The 21,312-nt window shown below is 45.2% G+C and overlaps 1 protein-coding gene across 1 annotated transcript in view; it reads left to right on the top strand.

The window, feature by feature from the left end:
• Nucleotides 1-21,312, top strand: part of STAB2 (stabilin 2) — a gene marked incomplete at its 5' end in the record, with an annotated part of 132,830 nt that overhangs the window by 104,011 nt on the left and 7,507 nt on the right. Inside the window, 12 exons of the mRNA XM_081059459.1 lie at nucleotides 249-395; nucleotides 1,683-1,739; nucleotides 2,833-2,959; nucleotides 4,350-4,499; nucleotides 9,915-10,019; nucleotides 11,331-11,438; nucleotides 13,417-13,610; nucleotides 14,744-14,885; nucleotides 16,584-16,717; nucleotides 18,212-18,377; nucleotides 18,502-18,608; nucleotides 20,603-20,722. Coding sequence (XP_080915585.1) covers nucleotides 249-395; nucleotides 1,683-1,739; nucleotides 2,833-2,959; nucleotides 4,350-4,499; nucleotides 9,915-10,019; nucleotides 11,331-11,438; nucleotides 13,417-13,610; nucleotides 14,744-14,885; nucleotides 16,584-16,717; nucleotides 18,212-18,377; nucleotides 18,502-18,608; nucleotides 20,603-20,722 — 1,557 coding nt within the window. The remainder of the gene's footprint in view (nucleotides 1-248; nucleotides 396-1,682; nucleotides 1,740-2,832; nucleotides 2,960-4,349; nucleotides 4,500-9,914; nucleotides 10,020-11,330; nucleotides 11,439-13,416; nucleotides 13,611-14,743; nucleotides 14,886-16,583; nucleotides 16,718-18,211; nucleotides 18,378-18,501; nucleotides 18,609-20,602; nucleotides 20,723-21,312) is intronic.

Raw genomic sequence — 21,312 nt, 5'->3', positions numbered from 1 at the left:
AAGGATTAAAAGAATTTGCACAGGTAAAGCACGTAGAACCGGACTTAGCACATAATACCCGCTGAGTGGTTCAGATATGTAACCTATATATGGGTATATATCAGTTCTTTCTGGGTCTTGCAGGTGCTGATTACATATGGCCTAGAAAAGGAAGAAGAGCAGTCTGAGGATTGTTGACTTCTCTCTCTCTCTCTCTCTCTCTCTCTCTCTCTCTCTCTCTCTCTCTCTCTCCTCCCCTCCCCCAACAGGGCGAGCTCTTCTTGAATGACCAAACATGCAGAATTGTGCAGCGCGAGCTCTTATTTGATCTGGGCGTGGCCTATGGCATTGACTGTCTACTGACTGATCCCACCCTGGGGGGCCGCTGTGACACTTTTGCCGCATTCAATGTCTCGGTCAGTCCTAAAAGCACTACTCTTACTATGGTAGGAGAACCTTGGGCCAAAGAACATCTCTCATAATCCAGCATGGACCCTGCTGTAAAACTACTGTTGGCTGGTCCTCAGCGAGCCTGGCAACCAAGAGATCAGTGTTCTTCAGATTCAGAATCAATAAGCATCAACCTGGCCCTGCACAGGCCTTGCACATTTTCATTTCTCCACCCACCCACCCAATCCATTCATTCCCTCTCCATTAAGGAAACCATTGTTGGGTACCAACCAGGTGCCAGCTATTCTGTCAGTCATTTTCAAGCCTACCCATCGATTATTCACTCATTCATTCAACAAACATTTTTTGAGCTCCCGCCAGATTAAACCCTATGAAATTACCACATGTGCCATACAAAAACGGCAATTTCATATGGTTCAGTCTAGCATTATATGCTACCTACACCTTCATTTATTTACTCACTAATAACATTGGAGGCATTTATGAGTGTATCCCGGACCCTGCACTGTATGCAGCATTTTCATATTTCACACTCATTCATCCACCCAGTACCATTTATTGAGTTTGGCTCAATGCTCACCTTAGCCCTGTAATAGTCCAATAACAGAAGTAGTGATTATGAACCCTATTATGTAGATTTGGAAACTGAGCCTCAAAGAGGTGAAGTGACTTACGTGGCAAAGTCTGTCGCCAGTTAAGTTTGGCAACTACCTGGCAACTTGTAAGCATTCAATAAATATCCCAAATTATTAGGATACCAAAGTAGGAGATGAAAACCCAGTTTTCCTTTTGGCTGTAGAGGGTGTGGCCTTTTTAACTTCCAAAGTATATTCACACATATTTTCCAGTTAGTCACTTTCCCTCACCAATCCCCTGAAGATCAAACAGCAGAAAGAATTATTATCCCTGTTTTATATATCAGAAAACTCAGGATCAAAGAGTGTGACTGGCCAAAGGTATCACAGCTGGTTTATAATGAAACTGACAGCTGCATCCACATTTTCCACAGCTGCTACACTATACCTGCGTGACACAGCCCTGGTCCATCCACCTCTGCATAACAGCGAACTTTTCCCCTCAAAGAACTAAACCAAGGAGCTGAGGTCCAAGAGAGACCTGCAGAATTCTCCATGGCGAAGTTTCAGTGTGTCTGCTCTTATATTCTTAAGCATAGTCGGAATCTTAATCAAAATTAATTAAGTTCTTAGCTCATCAAGGCATAAACCAGGGGCATTTCCTCCTATTTCCCAATATTCTTGATTTTTAAGTGTTTCTGTTTTCTTGAATACTAGGGGGATTGTGGGAGCTGCATCTATACTCCCAGCTGCCCACGGTGGACAAAACCAAAGGTAATTATTCATGCTATGATAACGTTTAGAGAGAACGAGGTTTGTTTCATTATCAGATACCAATTTTCTGTGAGGTATGCGCATGTGTGCCTGTGTGTGCATTTATGTGTATGTTGGATAACTGTAATTTATGTCATTCTTTCAACAACCAGGCCAATGGGAGATGAACATTCTTAATTCAGGCAACCTGTCAACCCACTACCTGTCTTCTTGGAACTGTCTAGAAAACTCATGGGATTATAGACCTAGAAGGAACATCAAAAATAATTATAATGATAAAACTAATAGCTGCATTTTGTTGGCTGTTGTTCATGTCCCTGATTCTGAGCTAGGCCCTTTATTTATACATTACCCCTGTTCTTCATTATAACACTCAGATGAGGCTATTTTTACCTCCACTTATGAAAAAATTGAATCTCAGAGAGGGTAAGCAATCAGCCCAAGGCCAGACAGCTAGCGAGGAGCAAGGCTAGCAGGAAATCCCAGAAAGCAATGTAAGAGTAAGGTTAAGCCAATGAAATTTGGAGTCCACAGATATAAGATCAAATTCCAGTGGCTTGTTTTTGGCCAACAACATACTCTATGTTTTTGCCCTGTAAAACTGAGCTAATAACAATTCTGATATTAGGAAAAGTAATTTTTAAAATGTGGATACAGAGCCTGGCACATAGTAAGTGCTCGTTAAATATTGGTTTTATTACTTATTCCAAGTTTTTTCTACTCTACTAGTAAAACCTCTAATAAAAACACTCCTACAAAACAAAATGTAACTTATACCCTCCCTACTGATGATTTGGGGGCCTTGCTACCCCTCCCATGATAGAAAGCTACCTCTCCTCCACTCCCTCTCGAAGCAATCACACCTTCTGCAAACACTGTAAGAGTCGGAAAATCCTTTCTCTTAAGACTGGGGAAGTCTAGCTCCGCACCCCCCCCCATTGATTTGCCTATCTATGCCCCCAAGAAAAGACTTCCCTGTAAAGGCCAGAGTCCCATTTTCGATTTGGGCAGTACCCAGATAATCCACTGGGAGCTGACTAAAGCCCAAGTCCAGGAGGTGGAAGGCGAGGGATGGTTCTCTTTCTTCCTTTAGGGTGTGAAGCAGAAGTGTCTGTACAACCTGTCCCTCAGGAGGAACCTGGAAGGCTGCCGGCAGCAGTGCGCCCTGGTGATACAGCTCCCCAGGTGCTGCAAGGGCTATTTCGGGAGAGACTGTCAGGGTGAGGGCGCCTCTTACCCCCCGGACATTCCAAAAGGATTGTACAGTCACTCCGCAGCATTTGCAAGTTTGGAAAGGACTGAAATTATGAAGTGCATGGGTTGCAGGGTGGGGGGGTGCATAGCTCCTAGTGACTCCGCTAAGAAAAGATGCAAAAGCAATCATTCTGAAGAGTTGTGTAGCCTTCCTCCTACTTTTTTCTTTTGTCACATTTTGGGTTTTTTACAGTTAAGAGTCTTGCAATGGTGTATCATGCTTTTTTTCTTAGCACATTTCCCATGGTGCTAGAAACACCATAGTTCCGTTTTTACTCTAGTCCATGATACTGATAATCATGTGAATTTAAATGTATCTAACAGAATTCTACTTTGACAGGGCTCTATACTAATATGATATCTGTGAGCCATTACTGCCTGAAAAATAAACTCTGCTATAGGACATATAACATCACCCTCCCTTACTTACCTCACCAGGAGAGGGCTCCATGCCAAAGGGCATTTGGGCCCATCCTGAAACCCCTGTGTCTAGATACAACTACTAGGCAACAATACATCAACAACAGAAGCGTGACAAATGCCATGGCACTTCCCATCTGCCATGCGTTGTTTTAAGTAAGCACACTAATGGAGTGCTATGTCCCATATATATCAATACATTTACACCTCGGAACAATCCCTAAGAAGTAGATTACATTGTTATCCCATTTTACAGATGAGAAAATGGAGGCACAGGAGCACCTGGGACTCCCACAGAGGATAAGAAGGCAGCCCACAGTCCCACACTGTGTCTCTAGAAGCCATGGTTTTAACCAGCATGCAGACTCCATTTGTTCTGGTCCAGTTAGAAAATTCTGGGCTGGAGTCCACACGATCACCTAGGCTCCACTCTTCATCACTAAAGTGTGGACCATTCACAAAAATCAGCGCCATCTCTTATATTTGTTCAGTGCTTTATATTTTCAAAATGTTCTCAGTTATAGTACCTCATTTGACCTTCATGTCACAAGGTGGTATAGGTCAAGTGGGCAGTATTTCATCATCATCATCATCATCATCATCATCATCATCACCATTTAGAGCTAAGAGAACTGAAGCTCAGAGCAAGTTTATTATTCAGGCCAGAGTCACTCAGAGCCAGGTCTCCCGGCCCCCAAATACAGTACATGGTTCAGCATATCACCCTGCCGAGGTAGAATCCTATCAGATACATTTAAGTTCATGTCCCATAAGCCAGTGGCTTGCCCTAAACATCATGACACTATGTGGGTGTGTCCCCAGGGCCACAGTCCCTCTGGGCTAATGGAGGTCAGAGCCCACAGCTAACGATGGGTTAGCAGCACATTTACAAATGCTGCGGAGACTGTTGAGTCCCTGCTGTTTCATTTCTTCCAGCCTGCCCTGGAGGACCAGATGCCCCGTGTAATAACCGGGGGGTGTGCCTCGATCAGTACTGGGCCACGGGAGAGTGTAAATGCAACACCGGCTTCAACGGGACGGCGTGTGAGCTGTGCTGGCCAGGGAGATTCGGGCCTGATTGTCAGCGTATGTGGTACCCACTCCCCCGTGCTATAGCCTGTTCAACTGTGTACTCCCCCATCCTCATCTACACATCCTCCTGACCTGGAAGCATGCATCTTCCCCTCTCTCCAGCCACCCACCTCCTATCTGCCTACCCTTACATGCTTCCCCTCCTAGAATGTATTCCCAGTTTCCCTCCACTAAAAGAGCTTCATCTCTAAAAATTGAAACTCACATGCCCTGCAGCCATCAAGGCAAGCTGTGCCTGAAAAACATCCATTCATTCAATTATTCAACCAAAACGTATTACTGAGTCCTTACAAATATTGATAGCTAACGTTTATGAAGTGCCTACTACGTGCCAAACAGGTTTTTACCATTTAATCCTCACAGCAACCCTTTTAAGGGAGGTACTGTTATTCCCACTTAGCAGATGAAGCAAATAAGGCACAAAGGGGCTAAGTGACTTGCTCAAAGCCAGGAATTGTTCTAAGTCGTAAGGATACAGTGGTGTGGGGAGGAGGCAAAATCCCACTTCTCAAGGACTGTATTTGTATATTCAAAGGGTGAAAATAGATAAAAACTGCAGTAACAAAGTAGTTATAAAAGGTTCTTTGCCAAAATTTAATGTTTCAAGACTATATATGTTTCTGAGTTCCAGTCAAAATGGCGCAGTAGGTAAATGCTGAGCTTACCTTCTCTCACGACCACATCAAAATTATAACTAAACCACAAAACAACCATCATTGAGAATCACCTAAAATCTTGCTAAACCAAAGCTCTACAACTGAGGACGTGCAGAAGAAGCCACATCAACACTGGTAGGAGGGGCAGAGACGCAGAACGGGCTGGTCTCACACCCTCGTGTGACCATTAAAAATCAGGAGGGATATCTCAGCTATGGAGCTCCACCCGGAAAAGCGAGGAGTTACAGCTCCTCCCCAGTGTCGGGGAGAGAAGTCCCCATAATTTCTGGTTGTGAAAACCAGTGGAGATTGTGACTGAATGAGACGGAGGGCAGCTGGAGTCCCGGGTGCTCCTCTTAAAAGGACTGCGCACAGACTTACCGACGGAATTACTGGCTCTGAGCTCCAACACTGGGGCAGCAGGTGGAGAGGCGACAAGGACATATTGGGGTAAACTGAGTTGTCTGACTTCAGGATGAAGGCCAAAGGGGCAGCTTTCTCCCAAACAGAGGGGCTGGCGGAAGCCATTGTTTATTTGCTGAGCCCTCCCCCTTCCTGAGGGCAGACGCAGGTGGCCATCATATCTGAGACTCCATCAAGCGGGCTAATGCTGTTCGTTTGCTACGCCCTGGTGATTCTGAGACCACACCCTGCCCGACTTTCGGGCACATCCAAGCGGTTTCCAGTGGCTTTTTCATACAAACTGCCAGCCTTGGCTAATGCGGCAGACTCTCCTAAGGTCTCTCAATGGTTTGTGGAAGCCAGACAAGAAGCCTCTAGCTCAGCATGTCCTCTGCCTCTGGCTGAGCAGCCCTAAGCCCAGCACTAGCAGCAGCTGGCCTTTCTTCATGGCTTGGCCTCTTCCAAGCATGGCTCAGGTGGCAGCCATCTGCAGATTGCTTTGTGGTTCCTGCTGGGTGGCTCCAGGTGGGGCACAGGCTGCAACCAAACTTGACCTGCAGTGGGTCCACTCCCAGGTGGCCCTGGGGCTGGCGCCCCCAACAGCCAGTTTCAAAATGAGATGGATCATCATCCAGTCGCCTCCAAAGATGACACACCCAAGGGGCAGATTGGGCAGGCACCAGAGTCCTGCTGAGGCAGATCCTGCTCTGTAGGATCAGCCCCTGCACCACACTCCTCCACCCGGTCAGTCCTCACAACCCTGGGCCCGAGGGACAATCCCTCCAATTGATGTGCAAATAGCAACCAAGGCTCAACTACAAAAGGAGGGCACACACAACCACACAAGAAACACACCTGGAGTGCACAGCACAAGTGACCAGGAAGACTGCACAACTGGGCCCCACAGCACACCTACTACATAAGGCCACTCTACTAAGACCAGAAGACATAGCAGCCCTACCTAGTACAGAGAAACAAACACAGGGAGGCAGCCAAAATGAGGAGACAAAGAAACATGTCCCAAATAACAGAACAAAGCTCCAGAAAAAGAACTAAACAAAATAGAGACAAGTAATCTACCAGACGCAGAGTTCCAAACACTGGTTATAAGAATGCTCAGTGATCTCAGGGAGAACTTCAAAAGGGATAGGAAACATAAAAATGGAGACAGAAAAATGAACCAGTCAGAAATAAAGAATACAAGAACAGAAATGAAGAATACGTTATAGGAAATCAACAGTAGAGAGTACATGAAGCAGAGAATCAAATCAGTAATTTAGAAGATAAGGCAGCAACCCAATCAGAACAGCAAAAAGAAAAAAGAATCTGAAAAAGGGAAGAGAGCTTAAGAGGCCTCTGGGACAACATCAAGCATACCAACATTCACATTATAGGGGTACCAGAAGAAGAAGAGAGAGTGCAAGGAATTGAAAACCTATTTGAAGAAATAATGATGGAAAACTTCCCTAACCTAATGAAGTAAATAGATATACAAAACCAGGAAGTGCACAGAGTCCCCAATAAGATGAACCCAAAGAAGCCAATAACAAGACATATCATAATTAAAATGCCAAAGTTTAAAGACAAAGAGAGAATCCTAAAAGCAGTAAGAGAAAAGCTACTAATAACTTATAAGGGAGCTCCCATAAGATTGTCAGCTGATTTCTCCACAGTAACTTTGCAGGCCAGAAGGGACTGGCAAAATATTCAACATGATGAAAAGCAAGGACCTACAACCAAGGGTGTTCTACCCAGCAAGGAGAAAGGCTATCATTTAAAACCAAAGGACCGATACAGAGCTTCTCAGCCAAGAAAAAGCTAAAGGAGTTCATCACCACCAAACCAGTATTACAAGGAATCTTAGAAGGATTTAAGATGAAAAAAAATAAAGAAAAAAATATATATATACATTTATATATATAATATATATTTATATACATTATATATAAATATATATAATATTTTATTTTATATATATTTTTTATATTATCTATATATGTTTAAAATAAAATGGCAATAACTACATACCTCAACAATTACTTTCCATGTGAATGGATTAAATGTTCCAATCAAAAGATAGGGGGCTGAATGGATAAGAAAACAAGACCCTTATATATGCTGCCAACAAGAGACTCACGTCAGATCAAAAGACACACACAGACTGAAAGTAAAGGGATGGAAGAAAATATTCATGAAAATGGAAACAAACAAATCTGAGGTAGCAATACTTATACCAGACAAAATACACTTTAAAACAAAGACTACAACAAGAGACAAAGAGGGACATAGCAATCCCTCTTCTGGGTATTTATCCAAAGAAACCCAAAATGCTTCTTCAAGGGGACGTTCTCATCCATATGCTCATTGCAGCATTATTTATCATACAATAGCCAAGAGGTGAAGGCAACCTGGGTGTCCCTCGATGGATGAAGGGATAAAGAAGAGATGGTACAAATGACACAATGGAATATTACTCCGCTGTAACAAAGAGGGAAATCTTGCCATCAGCAACAACATGGATGGACCTAGAGGGTATTGTGCTGAGTACAGTAAGTCAGACAGCAAAAGATGAATGTCATATGATTTCACTTATAAGTGGAATCTAAAGAACAAAATAAACAAACAAATGAAACAGAAACTCATAGATACAGAGAACATTTTGATGGCTGCCAGATGGGAGGGGGTTTGGGGGCAAAGTGAAAAGGGGACGGGATTAAGAAGTACAAATTGGTTGTTACACAGTAGTCATGGGACGTAGGGTTTAGCATAAGGAATATATTCAATAATGTTGTAATAACTAGGTATAGTGTCAGATGGGTAGTAGATCTATCAGGGTGATAGATGGGAGGGGGTTAGGACAAGGTGAAAAGGGTGAAGGGATTAAGAAATACAAATTGGTAGTTTGTCATTGGGATGTAAAGTGTAGAAAATATAGTCAATAATATGATAATAACTATGTATAGTGCCAGATGGGTACTAGTCAGGGAGATCAATTCCTAAGTTATAAAAATGTCTAACCACTATGCTGTACACCGAAAACTAATATAAAATAATATTGAATGTCAACTCTAATTGAAAAAATTAAAAGCGGGGAGATAAAGAAGAATAAGAGGTTCAAAGTTCCAGGTATAAAACAAATAATTCTTAGGGATGTAATATAAAGTATAGGAAATATAGTCAGTAGCATTGTGATAGCGTGGTACAGTATCAGATGGTTGCTGCACTTATCATGGTGACCAGTTCTTTAGCAAGGGAATATAATCAGTAATGGGGTAATAACTCTGTATAGTGCCAGATGGGTACTGTTGAATATCTATGATGTACACCTGAAACTAATATAGTATTGCATTTTATCTATATTTTAATAAAAACCTTTTTAAAAAGAGTAATTACAAAAGGTATAAAGAAAATGAAGCAGGTAAAGGGAACTGTGGAAGAGAAATGAGCACGTGCAAAGGCCCTGAGGCAGGAGTGGGCTTAGCATGCAACAAACAGCAAAGAGACCAGGTGGCTGAGCAGAGTGGGCAAAGAAGAGGGAGAGAGGAAGGAAATGAAATCTGAAGGTTGCCAGAGGCCAGATCACATAGGAACTTCTCAGCCAGAGAAAGATCTTTGGCATCTGTTCTAAGTGTGATGGGTGGGCTGTAGAAGATTGTGAATGGAGGAGTGTCATGAGCAGAGTAGAAAGATCACTTCCGCTGCTCTGTGGAGAATATCCTGCAGGAGAACAAGAGCAGAAGCAGGGCCACCAGCAGGGGAAGCTACAATCTAGGTGACAGCTAGTACTGCCTTGGGCTAGGGTATTAGTGCTGGAGGTGGGGAGAAGTGGAAGGATCAGTATGTATCTTTAAGATTTTACTGTTAAGTAGATTTCTCCAATAGGAGAGCCACATAAAATCCATTTAAGTTCATGCCCCATAGGCCAATGGCTTGTCCTAAAATGAACATCACAATACTATTCTGTTACATACCCCATCCCATTTTCTATTTCCATGTTTGTGACACAACATATTTATAATTACATGGTCAATAGCCAGTTACTCCAAGACTATAAGATCCATGAAAACAGGGACCTTCTCTCTCATGTTTTCCATGGTAATCTCATCGTCTAGTAGTGTCTGCTCCATGACAGCCACTGAATAAGGTAGTTTTTGAATGTTTGAATGTTTGAATGAATACATGAATGAATGAATGAATGAATGAATGAATGAATGAATGAATGAATGACTATGGCATAAGCAGTGTGCCTCCCACACTGACAATACGGCCAACAGGTGGTCATGAGCTGGTTGATTGGATTTCAATCCCTGATCACTGATTACTGATCACACTCCAATTTGTTGTTTTACAGCCTGTGGCTGCTCTGACCATGGACAGTGTGATGAGGGGATCACAGGCTCCGGGCAGTGCCTCTGTGAAGCAGGATGGACGGGCCGCTTCTGCGACACTCAGCAAGGTCTGTCATGCGAGGGGTTGGTGAGCCGCCAGTAGCACCACGCTGCAGTGGACCCTACAGAGAGCATCCAACTGAGAGGGTGGGGGTCTGAGCAACACCTAAGAAAAAGAAAAAAGATAGCACAGCAGATGTTCCCTTTTCCACGTAGAAAAGATGACTTGGATATGTGGCCCCAGGCACCAGGAGGTTTGGCAACTTGAAGCCAAACTAAAGGGAAAGATTTAATTCAAACCCTTGAAACCAGTATGCGGTCCTGTGCTATCACGGAAGGAGCCGCCTCAGGCAAAGAATTCAGGATCAGACAGGAATGGTCCCGCAGCATCGTGGTCCCGGGCCCACATGTGTACAGACACAGAGGCAGAGTGGTTTCATAGTAAACGCCCCGCTTTGGGGTCCAGGATCTGGCCCCTGGTTCTGCTGCTCACCAGATGCGTGGCCTTAGATAACCCACCCACTCTGAGCCTTCACAGGCTCATCCTTAAAAAAAGAAGTGTGTGAGGCACGCTTTGCAAGGGGAGCGTTGTTCTAAGGGTCAGAGATCATGTTTTGAAGTGCCCAGGGTATGTGGGCACTTAAAAGGACTACTATCATCATGGCCATAATCTTGATCCTTACCGAGCAGTCAGTATTCTGAGGCCTCCCTCGTACCCAAAGCCCTGTGTTCTGGCAAAAGCCCTGAGATGTGAAATTTGAATTATCCACTGTGAATCACTGTCATTTCATCCTCCCTGGGGGCAGAAGGGCATGACTAAGCTCTTTCTGTGGGCTTTGGCAACCTGAAGTTCCAAGTCCCAACAGCACCCTTAACTGCGGTGCCTCTTCCTTCCCGAACCTCTGACCGCCCCATGGATTTGGGCTGCCTGTTGATGCTGCAGCTCCATCCAGTCACCAAAGCTCCAGACTTCTCCCAATCTTAATGGTGCCCTCAGAAAGCTGTGGGATTTCTCCTCCAATTTAACCATCTCTGTCTGGAACCCCGTGTCCTTAGGACCAGAGCACTAATCTGCCAAATTCATCTCTGCTAGCAAATTTTGCAGTATAAAGTTTTAATTAGTTGCTCCTAAAGTTAACATATTTGCATTTTAATCCGATTAATGTTGCAGAAATAATGTCTTAATATGAAGGAATAAATCCAGAATCTCAGAATTTCCAGGCTAAGAAGGACCCTAGTAAGTCCACCCATCCTCCTCCCGCTGTAAGGGGACACTTTTGAAACACAGTAGCAGGCCAGAGAGTCTTGAGAAGATGCTTTAGGCAGATCTCAACTCTCTCACCACGATGCAGGATGAATGGTGACCTTTTTCTTTGCAGTCCTGCCCCCAGTATGCACACCTCCATGTTCTGCTCATGCCACCTGTAAGGAGAACAACACGTGTGAGTGTAACCTGAATTATGAAGGAGATGGAATAACGTGCACAGGTGGGTCCCCTTCGTGCATGTGTAAAATAGCAATGTGGTACAGGAGCAGAGCGGGACTCAGTCAGAGTTCCTGGGCTCCATCCTGGCCCTTCTACGTCCTGCCTGGGCCACATGGCAATACACACACTCTCTGTGACTCAGTTTTCTTAATGGGTTTGCTCACGCATGACCTACCTACTTCCCAAGTCATGGTTTTGAAATTGCTTTGCAAACTGCAATGTACTTTATTTTATAGTGTTTTTCTAACTCTATGATGAATCCAGTCTTATTTCAAAAAATTCATAACATACACTACAGTATTTAAAAAATAACAGTTAAACCTAGTCAAATTTTCACCACTCAGTGAGAACCACTCTGAACTTTGCAAAGTCTGTCCTTAGTAGTTAAGATATCAGTTCACTCACACAACAACCCAAATGAACAGTGGCATATACAAGGCAGATACAGTTGTACCTCGGTTTTTAAACGTCTCCGTTGACGAACATTTCTGTTTACGAATGCCATAAATTTTATGGATCTATGGTCTCATTAGATAGCAAAATTCATGCTAAATTTGCAGTGTTAGGGGTTGATTTTAAAGGTCTGGAATGGATTAATCCATTTTGCATTACTTTCTATGGGGAAACCGTGCCTCAGTTTTCGAATGTTTCGAACTCGAATGGTCTTCCAGAACGGATTATGTTTGAAAACCGAGGTACCACTGTATTTAAATGTTAACTTTTATTCATAGAACAGTTTGGATGAAGGCATGCAGGATTAATATAGGGTATCACTCTGAAAGGTCATCTGGCAGCCCAGACGCCTAATATCTTGTAGCTCTGCCATCACTGACTTGCCTGGCCCAAGATGGCCACCACCATAAGCACATCCCAGGCAACAGGATAGAGATGGAGAGGAAGGAGGTCAACCTTCCTCTCTTTAAGAACACAGCTAGTACTTGCTAAAATACTGTCTGTCCCCATCCCATTGGATGGACCCAAATCATAGGTGACACCTAGCTGCAAGAGAGCCTGGAAATGTAGTCTTTGGGCAACCATGAGCCCAGCTAAATATATATTCTGTAAATAAAGGAGACAATAGATATTAGGGCAAAGCTACCAGTCTTGGCCACAAGTACATTCTTTTTTCATGAAGAAATATTCATATAGAGATATGAACTTTCTTTATAAAAATGAGATCTTGCCATCCCTGCTGTTTTTGTAATCTTCTACAAGACAGTCCAGAAGTGAGTCAGTGCTTAACGGTGGCAGCAAAGACCCAAGTTCTGTCTTTCTATCCTGCCATCTTTAGGGTGAGGCCTTCTGTCTTCACGTCCATTATCTCAGTTTCAAGTGGCTACAACCACTCCAGGCAAAAAGACTGGCAAGAGAAATCAGATGGCTTTCCAGCTATTCCAGAGGCTAGAGCTAATCTATTATTAGGGGATTGAAATTTGGGGGATTGTGGAAAACAAAGGTCCTTAGAGATAGCACAACACAGTCAGGAAAGCATGGGCTTTGGAATCAAATCATCCTGGGTTTAAAATCCCAACCCCACCAAGTTCAGCTGTTTTGCCTTCCTCAGGTCAGTGAAGCTCTGAGTTTCAGTTTGTTCATCTGTAGGATGGGGGTACAATGTCTCTCTCACAGGTGCTCAATAGTGCACTAATTCTACACACACCTATACACACATAACCATCCTAACGTTAAAAACCCAAACTTATTCAGAAAAGTACTACCAAAATGGAGCCTAGATGTATGTGCCAAAGGGGGCAGAGGTGGACAAATGCCATCAGGCCTGGTCTATCAGGGTATTAGCCACAGGATAATGTTTGCAAAGGCTAGCCCAGAGACCACGGGGCATGGGGACAGAAGTCACCGACATGTGGAGACCCATGTATGCCCCCATCACCTCTGGTCCTGTGACTCATACCCCCTAATCTGAAGCCCCAGTTACACAGATGGTGTCTCATTGAGCCCTCTCTCCCCTGTTCTTGCAGTTGTGGATTTCTGCAAACAGAACAACGGGGGCTGTGCGAAGGTCGCCAAGTGCTCCCAGAAAGGCACAAAGGTCTCCTGCAGCTGCCCAAAGGGCTACAAAGGGGATGGCCGCAGCTGCACAGAGATAGACCCCTGTGCAGACGGCCTCAATGGTGGGTGTCATGAGCATGCCACATGCCAGATGACCGGCCCGGTGAGTCTCTTCCCCAGGGAAATGTGAGACCAGCTTCTTGTGCCTCACTCAGGCTTGCTTCTCCACCCTGCTTACCATTCTGCCTCTTCCTAAGTTTTCTTCCCACCTCAATCTATTTCTTGTTAAGTCAGCAGGCTAAATGCAAGGTGGTAGCCTAAGCAGAAGAGGATATTAGTGGGAAAACAGATGAAATCCACAGTCTATTGTGTAGTTAATAGTAATGTGCCAACACTAATTTCTTAGGATTGACAAATGTACTACGGTTATGTTAACTGTTTACATTAAGGGAAACTGGGTGGAGAGTATATGGGAACCCTTTCTGCTATGTTTGCAGTTTTTCTGTAACGCTGAAATTATTCAAAATAAAAAAAGTTTATTAAGACAAAGAAATTTGGTAACAAGTGGCAGGAAAAGTGCAGGTTTGGACACACCCTCAAGTCTTTATAGAATGGAATCATTGCCCTGTTGCCCTGTTTACCTGATGAGAACAGAAGATGGTAGGAGATTATGTCCATTATGATTATAAACGTGAACTTAGAGTCACACAACCTTGGAGTCTTAGCTCCTGGACTTCTACACTGTGTGGAATGGGGCTGGCTACTTAACCTCTCTGAGCCTCAATTTTTTCATTTGCAAAGTGGGCCAATAATGCAGACCTCCTAGGATTGTTGCGGGGATTAAATGAGATCATTCATTGATTCAACAAATGGTCATCAAGCACCTCGTATGTGCTATTTCAGGTGCCAGGGATGTAGCAATAAAAAGATTATATACAAGGCAAGGGAGAGGGCAATGCTCGGTAAGGAAACAAACGTACAAGATACATACGTTCAGGGAGCACCAAGCGTCAGGAAGAACATAAATCGGGCCGATGTGAGAGAAGGGACAGGGAGAGCTAGTTTATTTCAGTGGATCAGGGAAACGACACTTGAGCTGAGATGTGAAGGATGACATTTCATCGTGAGCCTGTACAAACACAACACGTAGCAGTTACTAAATTCCCTCTGGACAGCAGAGGTGTGTATTCTTGGTCCCTCTAAACATCTCCTGTGCTGGATGATGGCCCACAAAGCACTTGGGGGCTCTGGGGTCCTAGAGAAGTGGCTTTTTTATCGTTTCTACTCTCCCCACAGGGCAAGCACAAGTGTGCATGTAAAAGTCATTACGTGGGAGACGGGCTGGACTGTGAGCCAGAGCAGCTGCCCATTGACCGCTGCTTACAGGACAACGGGCAGTGCCACGCCGATGCCAACTGTGCCGACCTCCACTTCCAGGGTCAGTGTGGCCAGGGGCTGCTGGCCCGCAGCACCTGGTCTTCAGGCTTTGGGGAACGGGATCTGGACAAGAGCAAAAGGGGAAAAAATTAACTTTAAAAAAGGAAAAATTTTAATTTAGTATTTTTTAAATTAAAAATTAAAACTTGGGGACCAAACAGCCCATGCATTGCCCAGGACCCAGTGCCCAGGAGGCCGTGGGCCTCTGTCAGAGAGAGACGGAGTAAACTCAGAATTAGACCCTGAGCCATGAGAAGCAGGAGGAAGCTCAAAACTCATCTAGCATGGGTTTTCCTGATACTCCCTTTCCCCACATTGCTGAGTAACCCCTGCCACCAGTTGATTGGAACTGAATCTAAGGAGAGTAGTTCAGGGTTTAAACAACAACGAGGAAGCGCCTGCCACATACAGAAGCGACTTCTCAGCAATTGTTCTGATCGTAGCACATGGATGGGCATAGGCCCCACTTACTTTCAAGGATGATGTCAGTGGCTTAGAATAAAGGTACAGGTATAATGAAACAAAGTACAGAGGTGCGGGAGTTAGGGCCTCCTGAAACTGGATGGAAGAAAGCCATAAAGGACCCAGAAACTAGTTCTGAGCCAGGGTGAGGAGGGGCTTCTGTGGTTCAGAAAGCGATTCAGGGCACTGCGTATTATGGCTGACGGGATGTCTCTGACTGGGTTGGCTTTGCTTTACAGACATGATCATTTTCGTGAGGCAGGTTTTACACATTTCAATGATAACTACTGACTTACTACCTATATGTACTAGCTTAGTCCATCAGGGCTCCTACAATAAAGTGCCATAGATTGGGTAGCTTACAAACAACAGAAATTTATTTCTCACAGTTCTGGAGGCTGGAAGTCCGAGATCAGAATGGCGGCACGGTCAAGTTCTAATGAGGGTCCTCTTCTGGGTTGCAGGCTGCCGACTTCTCGTTGTGTCCCCACATGGCAGAAGAGGCAAGGGTGTCCTCTGGGGTCCCTTTTATAAGAGCACTAACCCCATTCATAAGGGTGCTATCCTCATGACCTAATCACCCCCCAAAGACCTCACCTCCTAATACCATCATATTGTGGGTTAGGATTTCAATACATGAAGATGGGGGGACACAAACATTCAGTCCATAACATATATCAAGTCCTAAGACACCTCAAATTTCTTTTGGAGAGGAGATAGAGGAGGCATGGGATATATAACATTGTCTCCTTGTAAGACAATCCCCAGTGTAGTTAAGGACATTTGTATAAGACCAGGAAAAGAGAGTAATAAGACGGAAAACAGCAATTTGTCTCATTGATGGTGCAACTGAAATGAGAGAGAAGAATAGAGAAAAATTGAAAGCAGAGATGCGAACAGATATTTGCACACCCTTGTTCACAGCAGCATTATTAACAACAGCCAAAAGATGGAAACCACCTAAATGTCCATCAACTAATGAATGGATAAACAAAGTGTAGTATATCCATACGAAGGAATATTATTCAGCTTTGAAAAGGAGTGAAATTCTGATACACGGTACATGAATAAACCTTGAAAACATTATGCTACATGAAATAAGCCAGACAGAAAAGGACAAATGTATGATTCCACATACAGAAACTCCATAGTTGGCCTTCCGCTTGGAAAGTCCTTTGCAAGGGACGCTGCCAACCAGGCAGGCTGAGGTGGGCCATTCCTCTTCTTCCCCTCCTAGATACCACCGTTGGAGTATTCCATCTACGTTCCCCACTGGGCCAGTACAAGCTGACCTTTGATAAAGCCAAACAGGCCTGTGCCAACGAAGCTGCAACTATGGCAACCTACAACCAGCTCTCCTATGCTCAGAAGGTGGGTCCCCAGTTAGTGGGTACCATGCATGCAGGGTCCAATGGGGAGGAGCTACAGCATCTTCTTAAGATGGTCTGGAGACTTAGACTTGGGCTGTTGCCTTCTTGGAGGGGAGTGCAGAAAGCTCCTGGAGCTATAATAACTTGTCACATATAATAATTTGTCACATCCATTACGAGTCTACTATGTGTCTGGCACTGTGAGGGGTAGTTTGTTGACATTACTATCCATCCTTATGACATCCCTGGAGGTACAGACAGGGCAATGGTGCCCAATGTCAAATATGGCCTTGACTCCAAAAGTCTGTTCTCAACCATGACATTCAGCTGCCAAGACAGAGGCACAGACTGGGAGTGCACCTCACAACTGGAAACCAGAAAGAGATCAGTAACCACAAGTCTAGGATCCCCATGAACCCACAAAGCAGTCGAGTTTCTCTGGAATAGCTGGAACTCTCTGTGTCTGGAGGGGCTGTGAAAGGGGTAAGTGGGGATGGTCCCGGCTCTCAGCCATAGCCAGGCAGGAAACGGAGCTCTGGCCAGTGCTACTCTCGGCCTCTAACAGAAGCTCTGCCCACTGGGAAAGGCCAGCACCTTGGAGTTACCAGCTAGTGGCTGCCCACTGGGGGTAGAGGAGGTGGCTGCCTACACAGTGTGATTTTATAGCTCTTCCTTCACCTCCATCGCCAGACCTGACGTTTCTAAGGAACAAAGGCTTTGATGGCAGAACCCAGGTTCCTGGAGGGTGTGAATTTCTCCTCTCCTGCTTGCTGGTTGGGTGGCTTTGATCAAGCCATTGAAACCTCTGTGCTACTTGGAATGTTAATATGAAGACTAAAGGTAGTATGGCACAGAGACTAGCACACAGTAGGAACTCAGGTTTTAAGAGTAAGAGTTCTGGAGTAGACTACCGGGGTTTGAATCTCAGCTCTGCTACTTGCTGGCTGTATGACTTTGAGCAAGTTATTCAACTCTTCTTTGCCTCAATTTTTTCAACTATATGATAGGGTTTTGGTTTTTTTAAGTTCCTATCTCAAAGGGTTGATGTAAGGGTGAAAAATGCTGACACATGAAAAGCCCTTGCAATAGAACCTGGCCCAGAATACGCTCTCAGTGTTATGGTGATGATGCTGGTGGTGATGATATTGTTGATAATCAGTTAGAGTTTTGTCAACTCATAAGCAGAAGAATTTACAGCCAGGGGTCAATGGCTGATAGCAAATCCTTTCTCAAGAGCGGGGCAGAAGATAAATGAGTGTGACATACTCGGCCACATACAAGAAAGAGAGGGTGCCACTTTCATCCATCCAATGGTTCAATCAACGAAAACAACGAGCATATACTATGTTCCAGGCTCAGAGGTATAATAGGCAAAATTAGCCATAACCCCAGACTCCATAGAGTTTACAGTCTGATGAGGGAATCAGACATGAACCCAGGAACCCACAACACATCTGAAATGGCAGCTGATCTGTGGCCACATGTGTCCCTACAGGCCAAGTACCACCTCTGCTCAGCAGGCTGGCTGGACGGTGGGCGGGTTGCCTATCCTACAGCCTACGCCTCCCAGAACTGTGGCTCTGGCATCGTTGGGATAGTGGACTATGGACCAAGAAACAACAAGAGTGAAATGTGGGATGTCTTCTGCTACCGGATGAAAGGTAACTAACCCCAGATTCCAGGCCACACAGCTGCTCAGCCTGGCCAGCCATCCTCCCAGGGTGAGCTTGGCAGCCCGGGGCCCTGCCTCACTGGAGCACAACCCCATGTGTTCCTGCCTTCCAGATGTCAACTGTACCTGCAAGGCGGGCTACGTGGGAGATGGCTTCTTGTGCAGTGGGAATCTATTGCAGGTCCTGATGTCCTCCCCCTCACTCACAAACTTCCTGACGGTATGTACCATGTCTGCTGGCTTTCACCTCAGGGAAGGAGGGGTTGCCTCAAAGCAGATTAGAGAGGTGAGTCCTTGAGAGGAGACAAAGGCTCACGGTCACGGTGAGGAGCATGGTCACTGGACCACATTGCCTGAATGTAAAGCTTGCGTTTGCCGCTTGTTGCCTCACCTTAAAGTTCCTTTCCTCCCTGGGCCTCAGGTTCCTCATCTGTACTATGGCGATAACGATAACACCGACTTCATTGGGTCACTGTAGTAAGCAAATGAGTTAATATTTGTAAAGCACTTAAACCTGGCCAGCACGTGGAAAATGCTATATTGATGTTAGCTAGTGTTATTATCTCTGCATCTAGAGCAGTGTAAGAGTCGGATCTGTAGGAATGAGATGCTCTTTTGTCTTCATGGACAGGGAGGGACACAGTGAGCTAAGTCTGCCTGGGGATGACCCACTGAGCCAAATCACCAACATGGCACCCACGTGCATTTTGCACTGCACTTCAAGTCACTTTGATATTCTACAAGTTATGTCCAATGAAGAGAAAACCCCAGTTGGAGAAGGATTTGACGTTGACTGATCAAAGAACTGAGCTAATAGTAACAATAACAAGAACCGCTAATATTTCTTGAGCATCTACTTTGCACTGGGTACCGTACTGAGCCCTTTCAGAGCACCTTGCACTTAGTCCACAGTTCTAAGCTCTGAAAGGCAAAGGATTGTCTCTGCCTTGTGGCTGGTGTATAGTAGGTGCTTAGTAAATACTTGTTAGAAGGAATAATCCTTATGCAACCTTGTAAGGTCACTTCTGCTATTATTCCTCTTGTGGCTAAAGCAACGGAGGCTTAGCAAGGTCAAGGACACAGCCAAGGAAAACGGACTAGGCATAAATAGAGGTCTTGCAAGATCAGGGCAGAAGTTAGAGAACAAGGACCCCAAAATGGTGAGTCTCTGTCCATAGACCAAAGGTATCTATCTAACTGGTCTGGAAATCAGGATTAATATTCTAAAGAAAAACACCCAAACCAACGTTTCTGTTATGTGGGAGCTTGTCCTGTGACAGCATTTCAGGGAAAAAACAGTATCAGAATAAAACCCACTACCTGTATACTCTTCAGCAAATTAGTTTCTCTGGGCATTAGTGGTCCCGTCTGCACAATGATAAAGTCGAACTGGGTAGTGTGATTTCTTAAAATGTATTCAGTGAGTATTTGTTGAAAACTGACTATGTGCTTGATACTATGACTGAACAAAATAGACACAGAAAAAAAAAACAGAATAAACAAGTAAAGAGGATTGAATGCTAGAAGGTGATATATCCTAAGGAAGAAACAAAGCAGAGCTGGGAGGTCGAATGGGGAGGGGGTGGGGCACCACAGGGCTCTCATTTTGCATAAAGTGATGAGGGAAGGGCTTAGAGACAAGGTGACAATTGAGACAACCAACCGAGGAGAGAGAGTTAGCCATGCAGATTTGGAGGAAAAACACTACAGGCAGAAGGAACAACCAGGCAACGGGTGAAAGGCAGCAGGGTGCCAGGCAAGTTGGAGAAACAGCAAGGAAGCTGGTGTGGCTGGAGCCCAGTGAGCGAGAGAGAGAGGACAGCTGGGCCTGGGGTCAGAAGAGCAACCATGCCCAGGTGGTTCAGGCCTCCTGGGCCATTTGAAGCATTTTGACTTTTCCTGAGTGAAGCCAGGGCCATTGCAGGGTTTTGACAAGAGGAGACTCAGGCTTTGACTTCACATTTCAAAGAATTGCACAGGCTGCCATGTTGAGAATGGTCTAGGATATGGCTGTGACTTAGGACCTCAGGATTCACTGAGGAAAAGAAAAGTGCTCCTAAAACTTTCTCAAGGGACAGTCAGAAGACACAGCAGATGAGTGGCAGCCTGAGGTGGAGCTAATGTCAGGAATGTTTCCAGGTGTGATCCTCTCCAGCCATCACAGGCCTTACACACCAGGGCTGGCCCATCTGATCCCTTCCTTCCTCTCCCCAGGAAGTGCTGGCCTACTCCAACAGCTCGGCCAGAGGCCGGGCATTTCTGAACCGCCTGACTGACTTGTCAATTCACGGCACCCTCTTTGTGCCACAGAACAGCGGGCTGGGGGAGAATGAGGTGAGTCGGGTCCCTGGTGTCTGTGCTGTAGACTAACGTTCATAGAGAATCAGTTACCTACCACCACAGCGATGCTGTGTCACAACTCCCCCCAAAACTCAGTGGCTACACATTTATTTAGCTCAAACATCTGCAGGTCAGCTGGCAGTTCTTCCGGTCGTGGCCAGGCATGCTCACATGTCTGAGATGGACTGGCTGTCAGCTGAGCTAGGCTGGCCTGTCTGGGGCTCTGCTCCTCAGGGCTCTCAGCCTCCAGCAGGCTAGCCAAGGCGTGTTCTTACGGCGATGGCAGAAAGTGGTGAGAGCAAGCCCAGTCCTGCCAGCACTTTTCAAGCCCCGGTCTGGTGGTCACATTTGCTAACATGCCACTGGCCCAGTAAGTCAAATGGCTGAGCCTAAAGTTAAGAGTGGGAGGCCCTCAGAGTCACATGGCAAAGGGCAAGGATACAGGGATGGGTGACGAACCTGGGCCATTGATGCAACCAATCCACCATACCAAACTTTGTCACGTCATGGCACACAGAGGAATCGGCAATGTTTATTCAGCCCTCCCACAGATGGTTGACCTGCAGGCTCTGACAGCCTCACCT

This window comes from Rhinolophus hipposideros (assembly GCF_964194185.1).
Source record: "Rhinolophus hipposideros genome assembly, chromosome: 9".
In the NCBI taxonomy this organism is placed as follows: Eukaryota; Metazoa; Chordata; class Mammalia; order Chiroptera; family Rhinolophidae; genus Rhinolophus; species Rhinolophus hipposideros.
This window is presented reverse-complemented; position numbering and strand designations above follow the sequence as displayed.